Source organism: Eleutherodactylus coqui, chromosome 4 (genome assembly GCF_035609145.1).
Source record: "Eleutherodactylus coqui strain aEleCoq1 chromosome 4, aEleCoq1.hap1, whole genome shotgun sequence".
Taxonomy (NCBI): Eukaryota; Metazoa; Chordata; class Amphibia; order Anura; family Eleutherodactylidae; genus Eleutherodactylus; species Eleutherodactylus coqui.
Window position 1 is genome coordinate 225,535,678 of NC_089840.1, and position 19,739 is coordinate 225,555,416.

General features: G+C 39.9%; 1 protein-coding gene across 6 annotated transcripts in view; it reads right to left on the reverse strand.

Annotated features, from left to right (window-relative positions):
- Positions 1-19,739, reverse strand: part of ANK3 (ankyrin 3) — a 331,375-nt gene that overhangs the window by 12,992 nt on the left and 298,644 nt on the right. For 5 of the 6 annotated variants that reach the window (XM_066600799.1, XM_066600798.1, XM_066600796.1 and 2 more), the window contains 4 exons: positions 10,655-10,729; positions 9,039-9,170; positions 7,419-7,565; positions 468-1,125 (listed from right to left, as the gene is read on the reverse strand). In XM_066600799.1, the coding sequence (XP_066456896.1) occupies positions 468-1,125; positions 7,419-7,565; positions 9,039-9,170; positions 10,655-10,729 (1,012 nt within the window). Of the gene's footprint in view, positions 1-467; positions 1,126-7,418; positions 7,566-9,038; positions 9,171-10,654; positions 10,730-12,556; positions 18,809-19,739 lie in introns of all 6 variants that reach the window. The other variant, XM_066600801.1, reaches the window with a different exon arrangement.

Here is a 19,739-nt window from a genome sequence, read left to right on the forward strand (position 1 = left end):
ACAGTGGGGCACACCCAGGGAGCTGAGGTGGGACGGCACAGCCGGCGGAGAAATAAGCAGCAGCAGGAGGGAAGCCGACGAGCATGGGAGAGAGGCCAGGATTCCGGAAATGCACATCTGGGGAGCCTGGCAGAGTGACACCAGCAGCGAGGACCTTGATTCAGGGCTGGGAGACGGGAGTAGAGGCCCAACATGTGAATGAAAGTGGCTTGGCAGGACCTGCAGGGGAACCATCTGTACAGCCAATCAGGTACAGCAGGCGTCACCCAGCTGTCACTATTGACTCCACCAGGACTTTCTGGTGGCGTCAAGATACACTAATACCATGCCCCTCTTTGACAGTACAGTAAGTGTTGTGTATTGTATGCGCTCTATTCTTCCTTTCTACAACAAATAATATGGCACATCAATAAAATAATTTTCTCTAGGAATCTTTTTGTCATTTGCGAACGTAAATTGGGACATACCTGTCATCCAATCGCTCTAACAGTTCACTATTGAGTTTCCGCTCAGGCGTTTGTTCCACATGAATGCTGGATGCTTCTGTGTGCCAACCTGCAATTGAAGACATCTCTTGTTCTGCTTGTTCAACATTTTTAAGGATGGCCTGCACCTTCTCCTCAGTCATCTCCTCTGACTCCACCTCTTCAAGATGAAGATGCTTAAACAGTAATTTAAGCCTTTCTTCAGTGATCTCCTCCTCAGGACCAGATGTGTCTTTCTCAAGCTTGCCACTCTTTTCTGCTCTTTCAATCAGTTTTTGTTGTTTGTATTGAACAGACTGGTCAACTTCGATGTAGCTACCCTCATTTAGGGGTTCATCGTGCAACTTAACATCTTCAAATTTCACCCGATGAATGGCTGTTTCATAAGAAGGACAGTAAATTAAATAGTCTTGTCTGCTGTCATCTAGAGATGTGTCTTCTGCCAGCACCATGGGTGGTGATGCTAAAATATCTCCATTTCCCTGTTGAGTTACTAACACATCACTCAGTCTACTAGGAGTTCTAAGGGGTGACTCTACACTAGAATTATCGCTAAAGAAATCATCTTGGTTGAGGGGGGTAGGAGGCACATAACGCAAACCAGTGGGAGTTTCCAGTTCCACTTGAATGGTAGGATAACCTGAGGAAAACAGTACACTGACCTGAATGAAATGGATTATGAAACAACAAAAAATAAATTATACAATACGAATCATGCTTAGCACTATGGTATGATAGAATGATTGACCACATGGAATATGCAGCGTTACGCTAAAAGGAGACCTAGTGACCGAGAATGGTATTAACATTAGTTTGTAATTAATGTATTATTTTCATGTATTTTTATGTAGCTTTTTCCTTTTTAACCATGAATTGAAAGGGTCAGTGCATCTGGAAACTAAAATCTTCCACACCGACATAAGAGGATATAGAACATTTTGCAAGCAAGAAGCTAAATCTAAAAAGGGAAGAAACGGTAGAGGAAGGGTGCTCTATAAGAATATTTCAGGTATAGTAACGATAAGTGGATGAGTAGAGTGTGATGAGTAAGATGATCTTGGAGAGTGAAGAGAATTCGTTGTCATGGGTAAAATCAGAAGCACTGAGAAAAAGAAAAAGAAATAGTAAGCCATGGAGCACACAGACATTTAGAATGAGCACAGTCATGTTACACAATGAATGGACAAGTACAATGAAGGCAACACATATCGCAAAATGATCACTCAAACTAAAGCTTTAAAAGAGCATCGGTCGCCAAAATGCAATTCACTGGATCCGTTTTCAAAAATCATTTTAGACTGATTTAAGGCTTATTTTGTCCAAATACATTATGTTCTGTTCAACTTTAGGATTCCTAATATATTTCATAATTAAATATAATGTTTAACGAGTATTCATTAAAATGTGCCTCCAGTGAAAAATAAAATCTTCACAGAGCAGTTAGATCCTCCTGTACAGTAGCTTTCGAAAGCTTCTACCTCCAAAGCCCAGCCATTTCTGCTGCAGAGCTCCCTTCCTCCTAATTCACTAGCAAGAAGGGATTGTCTGTTATGTTACAGATCTAGTGGCGCTGCAACCTAGTCATTTTATATTACATCTGACAATTGTCTTTCCTTCTTTTCCACTGTTTATACACTTTTATGGTCGAACCTCTCTCTCACAGTAGAGGTTGATTAGTGTAGAGGCTGCTGTAATCACAGGAATGTCTTGGCTAGCAAGTTCACTCTAGAGATACAAAGGTAGTTTTTAATTCTCTGTTTAGGGAAAGTATTCAACTTATTGTAACTACATCTCATTCTCTTTGTATTGATGTATCTGCTCATTCAGCTCACATCAGAAGGGCAGAAGTACAGGACTGTAGTTATTTAAGCTAAAAAAGTACAACCCCAATTCAAAAAGAGTTGGCACACTGTGTAAAAAGTAAATAAATGTAAAGGGGGGGGGGGGGGGGAGAAGAGTGCAATGATTTGGAATTCTCAAATAATCATTTTATTCTCAATAGAACGGATGTCCGAAACTAAAAGTGAGACATTTTTCCTTTTAATTTTTAAAAAATTAACTAAATTTAGAAATTGATAACAGCAACACATCCCAAAAAAGTTGCTACAGGAGTAAAAGACTGGAAAGGTAAATGTTACTAACGAAAAAGAGCTGATGGGTCAATTTTCTAGCAAGTTACATGGCCGTGTGTAACTGAGCATGTAAGAGAGGCAAAGTCTCTCAGAAGCAAAGATGGTCAGAGGTTTACCAATTTGTGAAAACCTGCATCTAAAAATTGTGGAACAATTTCAGAAAAATGTTCTACAACAAAAAATTGTGAAGACTTTGAACATCCCACCATCTACAGTACATAATATCCTCATAAGATTCAGATAACCTGGAGACCTTCATGTGTACATGGGACAAAGCCAATGCTGAATCTTGGATGTTTGAGATCTACGGGCCCTCAGACAGCACTGCATTAAAAGCAGGCATGATTCTGTAATGTAATTACTGCATGGGCTCAGGAATCCTTCCAGAAATCATTGGCTGTGAACACATGAAATCCACAAATGCGAGTTAAAGCTGTATCATGCAAAGAAGCAGGCATATATGAAAACAATCTGGAAGTGCCAGCGTCTTTTCGCGGCCAAAGCTCAATTAAAATGGACTGATGCAAAATGGAAAACTGTTCTGTGGTCAGATGAATCCAAATTCTTTTTGGAAACCACGGACACCATGTCCAACAGAGTCAAAAGGAGAGGGCTCATTCAAGATCATCAGCGCACAGTTTAAATGCCCGCATCTCTGATGGTATAGGGTTGCCTATGGCATGGGCAGCTTACACATATTGAAAGGCACTATCAATGCTGAGCAGTGTATAGAGGTTTTAGAATAACATTCTCCCATCGAGACAATGTCTCTTTAAGGAAAGGCCTTGTTTATTTCAGCAGGACAATGCTAAACCTCATTTCATTCATCACAACAGCATGGCTTTGCCGAAGAAGAGTCCAAACGTTGAACTGCCCTGCCAGCAGCCCAGAACTTTTGCTAATAGAAAAACTTTTTGCCGCATTAGGAAGCAAAAAAGATCCAGGACTGTTGAGCAGCGAGAATCCAACATCAGACAAGAGTGGGACAACAACTCTAGCAAGTGGTCTCCTCACTTCCCAGACGTTTACAGACTGTTGTAAAAAGAAGAGTGGATGCTACACAACAATCGACATGACCCTGGCCAAACTTTTGTGAGATTTGTGGCCGCCATCAACTTTAATTTTTTTTTTTTTTGAATGACATGCTAAATAAAAAGTCTCACTTTCAGCTTCATGTGTCCTCTGTTCTATTGTAAATAAAATGTATGAGATTTCCAAATCATTGCATTCTTTTTCCTTCACATTTATTTACATTTTAGACAGCATCCCAATTCTTTGGGGTTTGAGGTTATAAAAGACATCATTTAATTGAACACTGCAGAACATCTATTATAAATATTGATGTTAATGTGCAAAGAGTGACAGATGCTCTTTTAAGTAAGCCTGCAGCAGAGATAGAAAATATGGAACACTGAAAATCCTTTTGGTTATTCTGGAACTGGAAAAGGAAGTTTCAATTGTTGGATAGCCATGTGATCTTATACACTTCAGGATATGTAGTTCTCAAAAATCTCTCTACTTGACATCGCTCTACTTTTATATTAAAGGGCACTTTAAAACCACATGACACCGGGCCTTCAATAACTTCATTCTTCTAGTAAAAGCATTATTGCAATAGAAGCAATATATGCCATAAAAAGGAGTCTAGTACTTAAAATATGAGAATGCTGCTATAATTTATCTAAGGGAAACATGAGATACACTTTCCTAAACTACCTAGATGATAGATAAATGTGCAGAAATCTGAGTTTTCGTCAATTAACAATTAAAAAAAGATACTAAAACACATCCTTCATTTTAGGTAAATTAGCTGATTGTCTTATATTGAAAGAGCAGTAGCCTGTAGCCTGGTCTTGATGAGGTATACAAGATTCAGAGGAGAGACAGGAACAGTGTTGCTCAGTCTTTAAGAATTGCAGATGCAGACTCAAGCTGGTTAAAGAAGAAGATGATATGAAACTGCAAAGGCGGCAGTGCATCTCACATGCATGCATTTAGAATAAGCATTATGGCAAGAAGTTCCAAATGAAGGTCTTCAGATATACAGCACACCATAAAGCATTTGCCAATCACATTGTGCTTCATATTTAGTACAGTCGTTCTCTTATAGAAGGTGTGACGTGAACCTTGATCTAGAGCCAATGGTTAGTGAATACGAGGGGTTCTCTCTATAATAAGAATTTATTTAATGATCTCATAGCACTTCATATTAATTCACCAAATTTCAGAAAGTCTTTGGACTAACGACCCTCGATGTTTTCTTCCTATGTCATACTTTCGAAAGTCCTGACAGTGCACCTCAGCGAGCTTAAGGGGAAGCAAGTAAGGAGTGGAGTTTGGAGAAAGACTGTTTCAAAGAGTACAAGAAGAAGTTGAAAGTCAGCTTTGAAGTAGTGAAACTGGCGTAAATTATACTAGAAATGTACACCAGGTCGGACCATTCTGGGCACGGAGGAGCCGGTGATGTGATAATACATGAGGAGGCGTGCTCCTCTAAATGGATTAAGCGCATCTTGAGACGGGAGAAATTATACCAAGCCCAGGACCGGAATGCCGGGCTAAGTAAATTTCCCGCATAGTGTTTTATTACTACCAGTAGGGTAAATATAAAAACTCCTAAGCTCACGTTGTGATATTGAATCAAGCATATTGTGGCTGCATATTAGGTGCATATTGTTTTACGAGCATAACACGCAGTATGCAGCAAACACACATGTATATTATTCATTGTGTATTTTATGCACCCATAGACTATAATGATATGCAACACGCACCAAAATAGGACATGGCTTTGTTTTGTTTTTTCGCGTGCATAATATATGTGTATGAAAAACCCAATATAAAACAATGGGGTTTCTCACATGGAGTTGTATGTCATCATTAGTGTTGAACTAACCAAATAGAACAGTCCAGTAGAACCTCGTTTCAGTGTGAATGTTGCTAAAAGTTTTATTTAGCTAAAAAGAAAGAAAAAGGAGAACACTGGGAAAAAAAAGAACAAAGAAGGAGTAGGAAAAGGAAGAAGGTAAAAAAGAAAAGCAGGAATAGAGAACAGAAAAAGAGCAAGGAAAAGAAGGAACAATAAAGGAAAAAGGGAAATAGGAAAATAAAAAAAGGAAAAGTTTTCCTTCAGCATTTTCTTCATGAACTTTACCTTAAAACGGCTCACAGATACTTAAGATACACTCCTAGGTGACCTAGAGGACATTCAGGGCTCTTGGACACTGTTGTACACCAGTTTTAGGAGTGCTGGTGATATTCTGGTTCGGTTTGGACTGAACTGAACTTTTTGTCCAAAATCGCCGAATTGGCCGACTAAGCTCATCACAGATAAATTGAGTTGGTTACCAACTGAACATATTTTAGTTATTCCCACTCTAAAAAAACCTTTAACCCCTTTAGAGGCATGCCTGGGAAATCTCTGGAGCTTGCTGCACTGACCATGCAGTTAAACCCTGGAAGATTTCAGTGGACAGCTCTAGTGCTGAAATGTGTATAGCACTGAGCTGTCATCTGAAATCTTCCAGGGTTTTAATTGCATTGTTGACTCATTTAAAAAACCTGCCCTGTGAGACATGACATGCTAATAATAAACCTGCCACTGAAGGGGTTAATGCATGACATTTAATACATTTCTAGTAGTCTTGTTACTACAATCATCAATGATTTGTGGAGGAATGTCCATTCTGTGTAGATTCACAGTATGGCCGGCTGCACACGTAGGAGTGGGATTCCGTGAGTACCTGTCTTTTCTGTTCCTCACCTGTCATGTGGATGGACCTGGCGGCTTACCATCGGACACGCGCAGTACAGATTTTCTTTCCTTTCATCAGAGCCAGGGGCGTAACTATAGAGGATGCAGGGGATGCAGTTGCACCCGGGCCCAGGAGTCTTAGGGGGCCCATAAGGCCCCTCTTATCCATATAGGGAGCCCAGTACTATGAATAAAGCATTATAGTTTGGCCCCGTTCCAGGTTTTGCATTGGGGCCCAGGAGCTTCAAGTTACGCCTCTGATCAGAGCCAATTCTTGGTGTTACAAACCAAGCATGAAAATTGCTTTTTTCTTGAGAAAACAATAGCTATGTGTAAAGTGAGTGGATTCACTGAGACTGCCATGCAAACATCGGTCATTTTTAGTTTTACCTATAGCAATATTATGTAAAAGGAATACAAATTAATTTCATTTTCCTAATAAAAGGGTAATATTGGAATTGCCAACTAAATAATCCCAATTTTGATAACCATTCTGGGTATTGTCGTCCACCCATTAGGTTAATTATTTTAGCTACCCGTCTTTGTACCCGCTCAAGCTCTGATATATCCTTCTTGAGTACAAGTGCCCAAAACTGTCCACAATATTCCATGTGGGGTCTGACCGTTGACTTGTAAAGAGGAAGAACATGTGCCCCTAGACCTCTTCTGATGCTTCCATGATCCTATTTGCCGCAGCAGCAGCTACCTGACACTGGTTGCTCCAGTTAAGTTTACAGTTAACTAAAATCCCCGAGTCCTTCTTCATGTCAGTGTTACTCAGTGGTTTCCCCTTTAGTGTGTAATGGTGACATGTATTTCCTCTGCCCATGTGCAGACATTACATTTATCAGTGTTAAACCCCATTTGCCACTTTTGATGATAATGTCTGTACAGCGCTGCTGAATATGTTGGCGCTATATAAGCAATGAGAAATAAAAGAAGCAAAAGTGCAATGTTATAACATAATAATGGACAAGGCTTGTATAAGTGCTCTACATTCCAGCCTAGAATATGTATAAGCCATTTAGACTTGCAATCTACGTTTACCATCAACAGCGGGGTCACTAAACACATTGTTGTCATCCGCAAAACTTCTAGTGCCAGTAATGTTTCCATAGTCAAAAATTGGACCCTCCAGCAACGTCACAATATCTATTCTGTTGATTTTTGTCAGGACGTTGGTTAAGGCATCAGCTAGAAAACCAAGCAAACATCCATATGTTACATAAGAGTGTAAAACACATCATGCAATGAGCAGTAAACCAATTCTTTGCATTGCTAATTCATCTAAAATAAAACATGAAGTATATTGGTTTTCAAGGCTATTTGCAATAGTTTAGTGTACAGAACTCATATGCAAACCTTATCGGCAGTTTTACACCTCTGCCGGCTCCATATGTTTTCCCTAAGATAATGGATTGAGATTAGCCTACGTGCTTCTCACACAGAAGAATAGCAGCAGCATGGAGGATGTTGTACAGCAGTATTGAGCCCTGTAGCTGTGAATGCAACACTGAGGTGATACTGTAGAACACTTAGGCCTCATGTCCACTGGTGGGTCGGATTCCGTAGTGGAATCTGACCATGCCCGCGGCTGAGGATCCTGCATACCTGTGCGGGCAGGCAGCAGCGTCAGAGCAGACCTCGCCGTCGGACATGCGCAGTATAGATTTTTTTTTTTTTAAATCTCCTGCTTCCCCTGCGGGTGGACCACGGATTGGATGGCTTCCATCAAATTCAATAGAAGCCGTCAGTGCGGGAACTGCACTGAAATGGAGCATGCTGAGATTTGTTTTCCAGACCAAAAGTCTGCAAAAAAAATCTGCATGCTTTAATTCATTTGTGGATGCCCATGCTTCTCTATGGGCAGCTTGATTTGCGGATCTCCTGTGCGCATTCCCCAAATGAAATCCGCCTGTGGACATTGGGCCTTACTGCAAGAAGCAGTGTCTGTGTGCGTTTGTACATCTGTTCCCAACTCCACCTTTCCCTCCCCTCTCCATAGACTTCTAAGCCAATCCTTCATTGAATAGGTAATTCCCCATCATCTCTACCAGTAAATTGAGAGTGAGTGGTCAGTGTAGAATGGAGGGAGAGGAGGAGGAAAGGAGTCTAATAAATGGAGAAAAATGCATTTTTCCCTAATAAGATATATCACGTAGTTTCTAACCACAGCTTGTAATATAGATTTTTTGGAAAAAATGTTTAAACAGTTACTCTTTGGGCAGGATTGACAGAAAAACGTCACAGTTTTAGGTGCAGTTATTTGATCCAAAGCCAAAAGTGGATGTAAAAAGAATATAAAATATAAAGGAAGGATGTATACTTCACCTTCCTGCTGGATCCAGTTGCAGCTTTGGCTAACAAAAAACTGTATCAAAAACTGCAGTGGTGCTTTTCAAAAAATTGCTGTACGTGGGACTGCTGTTACGTGGGCATCTCATAGAAATGTAATTAATGTGACTACATTTATTTATATCAATGTCAAAGACTAAATATAAGAATTACAGCTTCATCGATGGCAACTCCATAAAACACCATATAACTATTCAGATGCTGCTTTTACTTGCTCTGCCATAGAGTCAATGTTACACAACGGTGGGGCTTCACTTTTTCATTAAGAAGTAAACATTAAATATAACTCATTTATCAGAATTATAGACTCACTTGTTGCATTTTTGCCATCTCTGATAACCCATTTCTTGAGCAACATAAAGCTTTGTGAAGTTAGCGAATTTGGATTTTCAACACGAATTTGATTAATTTCATCCACTGAAAAGTTCAGCTCTCGAGCAAGTTCTGAAAAATAAGAATAGTTTTTAAAATTTAAGTTACTCATCTAATATATTGCAATTAAAAAAGGGTTTATGAGATTAGAAAATGGGTCAGGCTTTTTTTTCCCCATAGACCGTGCAACAGTTTATGGCTTGTATCTAGTATTACAGCTCAGCCATATTCTCATCTCATACAACCTTTTTAATTAAGTACTTCCAAACACAAAGAAACAATATTAAATGAGACCTACCACAAAAAGATGCCCTTTAGGCTTCATGCACAGAGTCGCTGCACCAAATATTACAAAGTCATAGGAGCTGTGTGCTCTGTATGGTGCCATATCAGAATTTATTTTACACGCTGATATACATATAAAATAATGCATCTGAGAGAGCAAGCCATGATTTTTTTCTATGTCACAATCATACAGAATCTGACGGTAAATACCTCTATGTGTCTCAGTATCAAAAGGCAAACAAAGGTTCAGTAGGTCCCATGGAAGTCTATGGATGCCAGAATATGGTTTCACGCAACTTGGAGATGGTATATAGTGCTAATATACTTCTGTGCATGTCATACTTTGTCGTTCAGCTGAGAGCTGCCCCTGATTGGTCCCTGCGCTGAGCCAATCAGAGGCAGCACTCACTCACCCATTCATGAATTCATGAATGGGTAAGTGAGAGCTGCCTCTGATTGGTGAGGCTGTGACCAATCAGAGGCAGCTCATTCAGCAGGCGGGGATTTTAAATCCCCGGCTGCTGAATACTACTCAGAGCAGTTCAGGAGAACTGCCGGCCGGCCACGGCTGAACTCCGTCTGCCGGGACCAGGTGAGTGTATATATATATATTTTTTGTTTTTACACATTTCTGGATGAATTTCAGGGAAGGGCTTATATTTTTAAGCCCTTCCCGGAAATTCATCATGCGATCGCCGGCAGCCCATTGCTTTCAATGGAGCCGGCTGTATTGCCGGCTCCATTGAATTCAATGGGCAAACATCATTCTTCTCTGCCACAGCTGTAACAGCTGTGGCAGAGGAGAATGATTTGTCTACTATATGTTCTCAATGGGGTCGGCGCTGCTGCCGCCGACCCCATTGAGCGCATATAGAGAAGAGAACAGGAATCGCAGATCGCAGATAGGTGCGATCTGCGATTTCTGTTCTATTATTTATCAGACGAGCGCATAAAAAGCTCTCATGTGTCCGATACCATTGCGTTTTATAAAATCGCCGGACGCATGCGCAAATCGCGCGAAAAAACGCCCGTCTGACCGAGGCCTAACACTGTCTAACAGCAATGCCTTGAATAATATTCTCAAAGAGTTATGCTGGGCTTTTATAGTTCTTAGACAGTGTTAATCATCAGTTTTAGAGGATTTGGTGAATCACCAGTTCAAACTAATTCGGACTGAACCAAACTTTCTGCAAAAGTTTGCCGAACCAGCCAAACCAAACTTTCAAAAGTTCACTCATCACCATTGCTAAGATTCAGGCAATTTTTTTTACCTGTCCAACTAAGTCCCAAATGATCAGCGACTATGGCCATCCTTATGTCAGTCCGCTCGCATGGACTCTGAGGACCTGTAATTTACAAAAGAGAAATTATAACATTTTGTTGTTTTACAAGAATGCGTTTGAATTTTGAGATTTGTCTACTGAAACTGCTCTACAAAATAATAAGTGTGTGATCCGTGATCTAGAAACATTGGACTACTACAGCTTGTACTCTTATGTGTGGGGGGGAATTACGAGTTGAACTCTGTGAGTAGAATTATTAAATGGAAGTAAGCATGCTGGTTGGGTGTACGAGAGGTGAGTTTCAGTGCTGGATGATGTTGGCCTGGTAGAGGCAAGTTTTCATGTTTGGATCCATGGGTAAAGTGTGATTTCTTGGAATTACTGGCATGCTTTTCTAACTAACTGCCGTGTATCTTTTAAACAAAACAAAGCACAAGTTGTGTAAGACACAGACACAGATGACAATGAAAGAATGGAAACTAACATAGGTCACTCCACAAGCAATCACGACAGGTCATGCACTAAGGTCAACAAGTCGAGAGGTTTACAAACTAGGCTGGATTTCCACGATGTGAGCTATTACAGCTCCAGAAACCTGACTGCCTTTATTCTCACCAGTCCTTCTACTGCTCCTTCTCTCACTGTCGGCCTTTTCAATCTTTGATTTTAAAGATGTCGCGTCTGCTTTCATGTCTTTAGCAGACCTCGATGTTACCGAAGGCTGGGACACTTGGGTGGCTTCAGATAATGATGTATTTCTCGATGTACTTTCTTCATCATCAGAGATGTCAGGTTGCTGCATCTTTTTTTCTTCATCAGAAAGGCGATCCACAAGCTTTAATGTCTCACCACTAATTCCCTTAAAATATTCAATAGAATGTTTACAAACCTCACTGTACTCATGTTTCTTTACTTTGGCTGCTGAAGTAGCAGTGGGCAAGGATCTTACCTTTACTGGTAATTTTGAAGGAGTTGGTTTACTTGCCTCCTTCTCTATCTGCGCCTGTCTGAGTCTTGGTGCCACTTTTCTTTGGAGAGGTGGGTTGACTCTATTGACATTCTTAATCGGGATTTTAGACTTTATTTCTGTGTTTGAAACATATCCCTGTCTTGTATCTTTTTCAACTTTGCTAGGCAAATTTCTTCTAACGACTGATGTGTTTGTATTGCTTGTTCGCTCATTAACTGGTCTTACTGATATGGCTTTGACTGGTAGTTTAGACCTTGGCTTATTCCCTGGTGGATCTGCTAACTTCTGCTCATTTCTTTGGGGTCTCCTCTTATCCCTATCAATGTTTTTGTTAGGTGTTCCCTTCTCTTTCTCTACGTTGACTTTTGCTTTAGTAAGTGTTTTAGAAGACTTGGATTCACAATCTTTACTAAGTACCAAGTTAATTGTGTTATTATTTACATTTAAAGCTAATGAATCCAAGTTGTTGTTGTTGTTATAATTTTCTGTTTGGAAATCGTGTATTTCTATGTGCCTAATAATTGTCTCTGTGGTTGTTATGTTTGTGAAAATAGCCTTGCTCTCATTATCTACGTTTTGGAAATCTGGCACAGCCTCTATTTTATCTGCCACTTCTCCAGTGCAATCTTTCTTCGCGGTCATTGTGGAGGCAGATATGCCCATCTTTATGGGAGTACGCAATTTAGGATCAACTTTACAATTGGTAGTCGTAGCTGGTTTGTCCAGTGAATGATTACCATTTGTTCCATCAGGACAATCTCCACTTCCCTGGATGATAGTAGCATGTTCAACTGTAGATGTCTCTACTTTCTTTTCTAGAATGGGATCTATCAAGATGTCCCCTGACTGTGGAAGTGTGATGGCAGTAATTTTGCCCCCTACCCCCTTGTCCCCTGACTTCCCTTCAGAATTATGCTCACCAATCTGAAAAAATTGAAGTCTTTCTTCAACAAAATCCCTCTTGCTCATGTCAATAGCACCACTGCGAGTCATCTCAAACATCTTCCCTTCATGAAATGGGAAGGGGTTGGGCTCACTAGTAGGAGTACTTTCATCTGTAGGAGTTCTGGCAGGAGTTGTATCAGGTGTAGTTGCTTGAGAGCGATCTTCTACCGCTAGACTAAAAGGCTTTGGTTCCTCATCTTTGGATTTGGTTTCAAACACATCATCGTCTCCTGCTTTACTGGACCATGGATCAAAGTCAAGGCTCTTTGTAGCTACAGTTTTAAAAGGTGTTGCAAACTCTTCATCTACTTTATAACTAAAGTACGTGTCTGGAAACACTGGTCTATCAGGATGCCGTCCTTCCAAAGTAAAAAATTGTCCCCCTTGCTTCTTTTCACCAGATTCGTTTTTCTTTTCTCCATCGGATATTTTTCTACATGGTTTATACTCCTCAATTACTACTTTTTCTTCTTCAATAACTTCAAGTTTACTTTGGCTAAAACTACGGTCACTGTGTTTCAGCATTCCTTCTTTAGCCCATGGTTCCTTTTTTACTTCCACTTCTTGACTTTGTCCAAGTTTAGCATCACTTTCGGTCAGGCCATCATCTTCATCTTGTAAGTCATATCCATCTAGAGAATCAATTTCAGTTGCATCAGTATCATGTGAGAATTCTGCAGTGGTTGCTATGGAGCACTCTGTGACAGATTGGTCATTATTACCATTTTGTTCAAGGTCATTAGTTTGTGCATTTAAGCCCATATCTAACTCTTGATCTTGCTTTGAGGTACAAGACTTCACAGAAGAATTCATTTTCATACATTCTTTTATCTCCTCATCTGTAATTCTGAATGTATATTTTTTAACAGCAACAGGTTGGAGAACAGACTCATCATCACTCGAATCACTGATGTCTAGTTCAGGGGGAATAGGAGATGGTGGTTGTACTCGTATCACTGGCTCAGCCGAAAGAAACTTGTCATGGTCATCTTGCAGGTTAACTTCAGTTAGTTCCATTTCACTGTCCGTTGAGTTCTCCATATTTTTCTTACTAGAGTCACTGTGCTCAGAATCTAGAGGCGGTGGAGGTGGAAACTCAATATATGCGACTCTGTTGTCTTTGGATCGTTTGTTTAAGTCTTTGCTAACAGTAACTGGTTTTGCTATATCAGCGTTCATAGAATCTGGAATACTCTGCTTAATAGATGGAAGTTTGACTAATTCTTCCTCCTCTGACTCTTCAGAGACCTCAGGTATAGGGCTTGGTTTTCCGGGTAAATATGGCATTAGAGAATCGGGGGTTTTAGAATTAAATTCGTAGCTAACTTCCTCTGAACTGGGAGTTTCTGGGGTTAAAGGACTTTTCCCTGAGCTATCTATAAAGGAGACTTGTTCAAGGGTATCATCCTCTGGGCTGCCCTGAGGAGATGGGGGTTGTTTCTGTGGTTTAATATTAAAGAGGGAGCCTCTTGTTTCTTGAGTTGTCCTACTTTCCTGACTAGTTACTTTTTTAACACCACCTTGTACTTCCTTCTCATATTGCTTTCCTACTTGTACAATACTAACATAAACGGGTAATGTTTTTATTTCCTTTAACGCCTCAGTATTTCCTGATGAATATTTCTGGTTCGAGTCTGCTACTAGCTTAGATTCATGAACACTGGCTAAGCGTTCCTTGATGGGACTACTCTCTAAAGAATCTGGGGACTTAACAGGGGATATCTCATTATCTTCAGTAGAAGGCGATATCCCCAAGTAATCTTGGGCCTTATCTACACGCCTATTACTTTCATCTGCAACAAGTGTGGAATGTAAGATATCAGGCTTTATCTGCTTATTTAAGGGTAATGAAGATGTTCTCCTAAAATCGTTCTCAAGCTTCGACTGGCTATTATGGCTGTCTGCACTATGCAACGCTCGCTTTTCTTCAGAAACTCGGACAGGGATATGTGATACATTTGTCCCTTCCTTCTTGTTCTCGTGCTTTTCATCACTGATATATCCTACATCCTTTCGAGCAAGTTCTGTGTACAAAAGTTTTTTCGAAGGAGATTTAACACTCTCTTTTGTATCAGATCCATTTTTGGCCAACGTTTTTTCTTTCTCAGTTTCACAGTTTGAGTGATGAGATCCATTCATTTCGGCTCCTTTGTCTTTTACAAACATGTGTGTCAGTTTTTCCTTCTGCGCCTTTTGAGTAGCAGCACCAGACGTCTCCCATGTTCTATAAGTTTTCTTTTCAGGGGAGTCTTTAGTGCCGGATGCTGAGGTCACTGACTGCTGCGGAAATTGATCCATTAGTCCTCCAATTAATTTATCAGCTTTGTGATCTAGAAATCCACCACTATTTTTAATCCTCTCTTTGAATTTTAAACATTCTTCATTGATCGCTTCTGTAATTGACTCCTTCAGCAAGGGGATGTCTCCATTCATTTCCTCAACGGTCTTTTGTGGTTTTTCTTTTGCGTGAAACTGAAAAAATGGAAGCCGACTGTCCTGTGGTTTTTTAACCGGAATTTTTGATGGAGTCTCGTGTTTTTTTTCTTCCTGGCTGCTGTCCTTATTTTTGAGATTTATACTTTGCTCAAATTTTAATTTAATAGCGCTGAGTTTTGACTGTTTTAGTTGAAAGCCAGATTGTGAGCCAGATTGTGAACCTGATTGTTGATTGTCTGTCCTGTGGTCAAACATCCTTTTCTCAGGACTACAAGGCAAACTCGTTGCTTTTCGGTCATCGGCTAAGGTGGTACACTTTCCATCGTGCAAAAATTGGTGCATTTTAGTCCAGTCTTCGCTGGAAGTCCTAAAATCTGTAACCTTTCGTTTTTCTGGACTACTGTTAGTAGAATGCTGACCTGAGTTATAATCTTTACCATTCTTTTTGTGTGGCGTCTTTTCTGGTGACTGTAGCTCGTCATTTAGCTTTTCCGTTTTGTCTCGAAAAAACTGAGATACTTCAGTCAGTTTTTCTTCTGCCTCTTTGACAGTCCTGTCCACCCTATCTTCATACAGTAACTTTTCTCTACCTCTGTCTAGCCTATCCTCTGTAAATCGCATCCACATTGCATGTTTAGGGCTTTTAGGATCTCCAGTATAATGCAATACTGTCACTTTATCAAGAGAGTCATCACTGCACATTTTACCTAAACCATTTTCAGCTACGTCCTTATATATTTTGGAAAGAATTTCCTTTTTAGGGGTAGTGATTGTTTTTTCTCTGCATTGTTTTTCAGGTAGATGGAAATCAGATCCAATAAGCACAGCATGGTCCGTCAGAGATTCTTGTGCGTCATCTAGCGTTTCAGAAAGGAGCATTTTCTCGGCAAATCGGTAGGACTCCCCTCTTAATTCTGATAACTCATCGTCATGATATTCTACTGAATGTTGACTCAGTAACTTGAGAGTTTTGTACGAGTCATCTGATATAAGTTGGGCAGAACTTGGACGGCTATCTTCTTCTTGCGAAACTGGGGTGTTTACTCTCGAAGATTCCAAACAAGATGGTAAAGACTCCTCTGCAGTCAACTCCTCTTCTTCTCCCTGTCCCTGTTCATCTGAACATGGAAACATTTTATTTCTTTCTGTTACCATATCTTTGATGTTAAAATCTCCCTGACTTAAGTCCCTTTGATAAACATACATTTCCTTCTCTGGATGTTTTTTGGTTTCTCTAATAATGACTTCTGTAGGCTCAGCTTGGTTACCTTTTTCAATATGGACCTCAATTATGCGCTCCAGTTTTGGCTTCATTTTGATGTCCCTTTCAAGATGTGGTTGTGAGGTGTCAGCACACTTCTGAACATCTGAAGCTACTGAGGTTTTATGTTCAAAGAGGCCTGCCAGCTCTTTTGATGGATCACGACCTGACTGGAAAGCTTTCATTATGTCATGAACAGACATGGTTTCCTCAATTCTTTCTGACTTTTCAGCAGATTGAGGAGGATGATACACCATTCTTGTTGTAGTTGTTATATGAGTTTCTTCCTTTACTCGTACACCCTTCCCCAAAACCCCTGCATGGTCATCTTCATCAATCCCAGTTTTTAACTGAAATGCTTTATTTTTTATTTTTAAAGGTCCAGTTTGATTTTGTTCAAGTTCCAGGAACGTTTTGTCTGATTTTAACTGCGGTGGTTCTATTTTGTCAGCTTCTCCAACCTCCCCAGTTGATGGCTCGTAGCTCCTTATAACATGAACCACTTCTGTTCGTGTTTCTGTAATAACTGGTGGAATAGGTACATCATGAAAAAGGGGCTTAGGACCAGTACTCTCTGCGCTCTGTGGAGCCGATGGGGTTTTTTCACTTCTGGTTTCAAATCCACTATCAGATAAAGGACTTTTATCTTGCTCATGTTGCGAAAAGTCATCTGGAGATTCTAAAATCATGTCTGTTCCGAATACAGAGTCTGCAATTTTGCATAACTCTTTTTCCGATGCGGATGATCTCATTGATGATGGAGGCATTTTAAGTTTGTGATCCTGCAGAGCTATACCTGGTTTGAGAACTCTTTTTTGTTTTTCTTCTCCTTCTTTTCTCCCATCATCATACTTGTATTTAAGAGTTGAAAATGTATTCCCACCAATGTCATTTGTTAAGTAATCAATTACTTTTGTTAAGTTGTAGTCTTTTTCAGATAAAGTTCTAGATTTCAAATGCACTTTTTCTGGTGGGTATAATGGTAGGTTTACGCTAGCACTTTCTCTAGCTTCTTCTATTTCCTCTCTACTAAATTCTACCCAGTCTTCTTCTGGTGACTGCCCCTGGTCAGAAGAGGTCATTTTTTCTAAGAAGACATCTTTCTTTAAAATTTCACTGACTTTTACCAAGTCCTCTTTTACTTTTTCTACTATTTTAAATGGCTCCTCATCTTCAATTTTAACTTCTTTCGCTAACTCCGAATGGAATGGTTTGTCTTCGGTGGTGTCAGTTTGTAATATTGCTGTCATTCTTATTAAGTCTTCCTTCATATCTGCAACATCTTTCAAAATCTCCTGACTTGAAGATAATGAAGACGTTGTAGCTAACTTGAGGGCAGCAGGAGAAAGAAATAAGGATGTCTTAAGTGGTGAGGAAAGTCGGCTGAACTCCGTTGATGTGTTTTTTGACGTTGCTAACAAGGCAGCTGCAGACTTGGTTAAGGATGCCGACTCTGTCAGTTTCTTTAAAGTTGGCTCTGACAGCACATTTACCACGGAATACACTGGTACTGTTAATGTTGAAGATGTAACGGATGAGGTAGTAGAGGACAATGAAGACCTAAAGTTTCCGTAGACTGCACCAGCAGGTGGAGCTCGTATTGTCTGAAAAGCCGATGCTGTAGATGCAAAGGACTTGATTGGTGAATATGACATTTGGGTTGTTGTGGGAATGGAGTAGCCTTTTTCAGCCGTATCAATGGTTGAATTGAGTGATACAGTTGTAGATTTAGTAACTGCTGATATCTTGTCTTGCAAATTTACTGCTGAACCATTGATGTAATTGGAACATAGTGGATACTTTAGTGGTGATGCAGATCCATTCATTAATCCAACTTCACTTGGCCCATTCCCAATCTTTAAAGGGGAAGGGAGAGAGGGTGCAATGTTCACTTTCGGAGGAGTAGAGATAGTGGAAGAAACCACAGATTTTAGAGGTGAAGATGAGAGTGACCCTGCAGAAGTAATGATTGATTTAAAAGGGAGGCTTGAAGAGTACATGTTAATGTTTGATTTAGGAGATGCTGGAGGTGTCATTGTAATGGATGATCTTTCTAAAAGAGAACCAGCAGTAGTCACTGGAGATGTTCTGGACGTAAAAACAGAGGTGGAAGATAATCCCTTAAAAGCCGGGGCTTCTGCAATTGTAGAGGCTCTAATTGGTGAACCAGTGGAGCCTTGAATTGTATATGGAGGCTGAGTGACAACAGTTTTTATTGGTGAAGCAATTGTCCGAAATGATCTTATTGGAGATGCTACATCACTAACAGATTTAACAGAAGATGTAGTGGAGGCTCCTAACGTAGATTTTATTGGAGAGGCAGAGGAGACAGACCAAATTGATTTTAATGGGGATGCTGATGGAGTATTAGAAGAAGAGCTCGAAAGAGAGGTAAAGCCTGATTTGGTCTGCCCAGGCACTGTGATGGGAGCGGTTGTCCATGACTGATATGGTCTTGTTGGAAAGCCTGGCTTGTATGAATAGGTAACAGGTATAGTTCTTGGTGCTCCTGCATTCCGATCAATGGGTTCTTTTATGAATAAATTAAAATTAAATGCAAAATTAACAAAAAATGATTGAAAAAACAGAGAGACCAGAGAAAAAAAAAATTGGTCAGTAACGATTATATTATTTCAAAAGCAAGTACAACTGTTTTCATGAGTCAAGATGATGGTTATGGTTTTAATGTATGGAAGAAAAGAGAGAAAAAAAAAGGATTTTGTGGACATAAAATGAGCCGATACTACAAGCAACAAAAAGCAAAAAGGACAAACACCAAAGCAGGGGGAAAAAAACAACAATACGATGACAGAAAAGACAGCACATGTAAAAGGACTACAAATCACATAGTGCTACTCAGACTTCCTATTGACTTTCTGATGTGCTAATTTTGTCCTGCGAAATACAGTTTGGTTGTGTAGGGTTAGTGTTGAGAATTAGTATGGTCTTTTATGCTTTCTCTGGTTGTATCATGATGCACACATTACTGGCAATTAAAAACAATAGAAGTTGTAAACAGTATTTAAATATTATATTGAGGCAGAACCCTTCATGCAGATCCAAATTGAAATATGTGACAGGCAAGTACGGTGCAAAAATGTGGAGGAACCTTGAGACATTCGAAAATGTTTTTTTTTTTTTAATTCCATGCAGAATTTAGATATAAGCTGCACAATCACAAAGCCAATAAGATCAGGTTTTCTGAAAATATTCTCAATCATTGTATTTTCCTTGCATTTCTCATGCTGTTGTTTTTGTCTTACTTTTTCATAAAACCAAAGAAAACATGAAATGAAATGAAGTAAAAAACCATTGGGTCAGGATGATGAGTGAAATGTGATGTCCGAGAACATGGTCAGGCAAGGGGGTGGCTAAAGAATGGTTTCTGGACTGAAGCGTGCATGGAACCTTATGTCAGAACAAGCAATGGATTATGACATTATTTTTTCAGTACTTTTGGA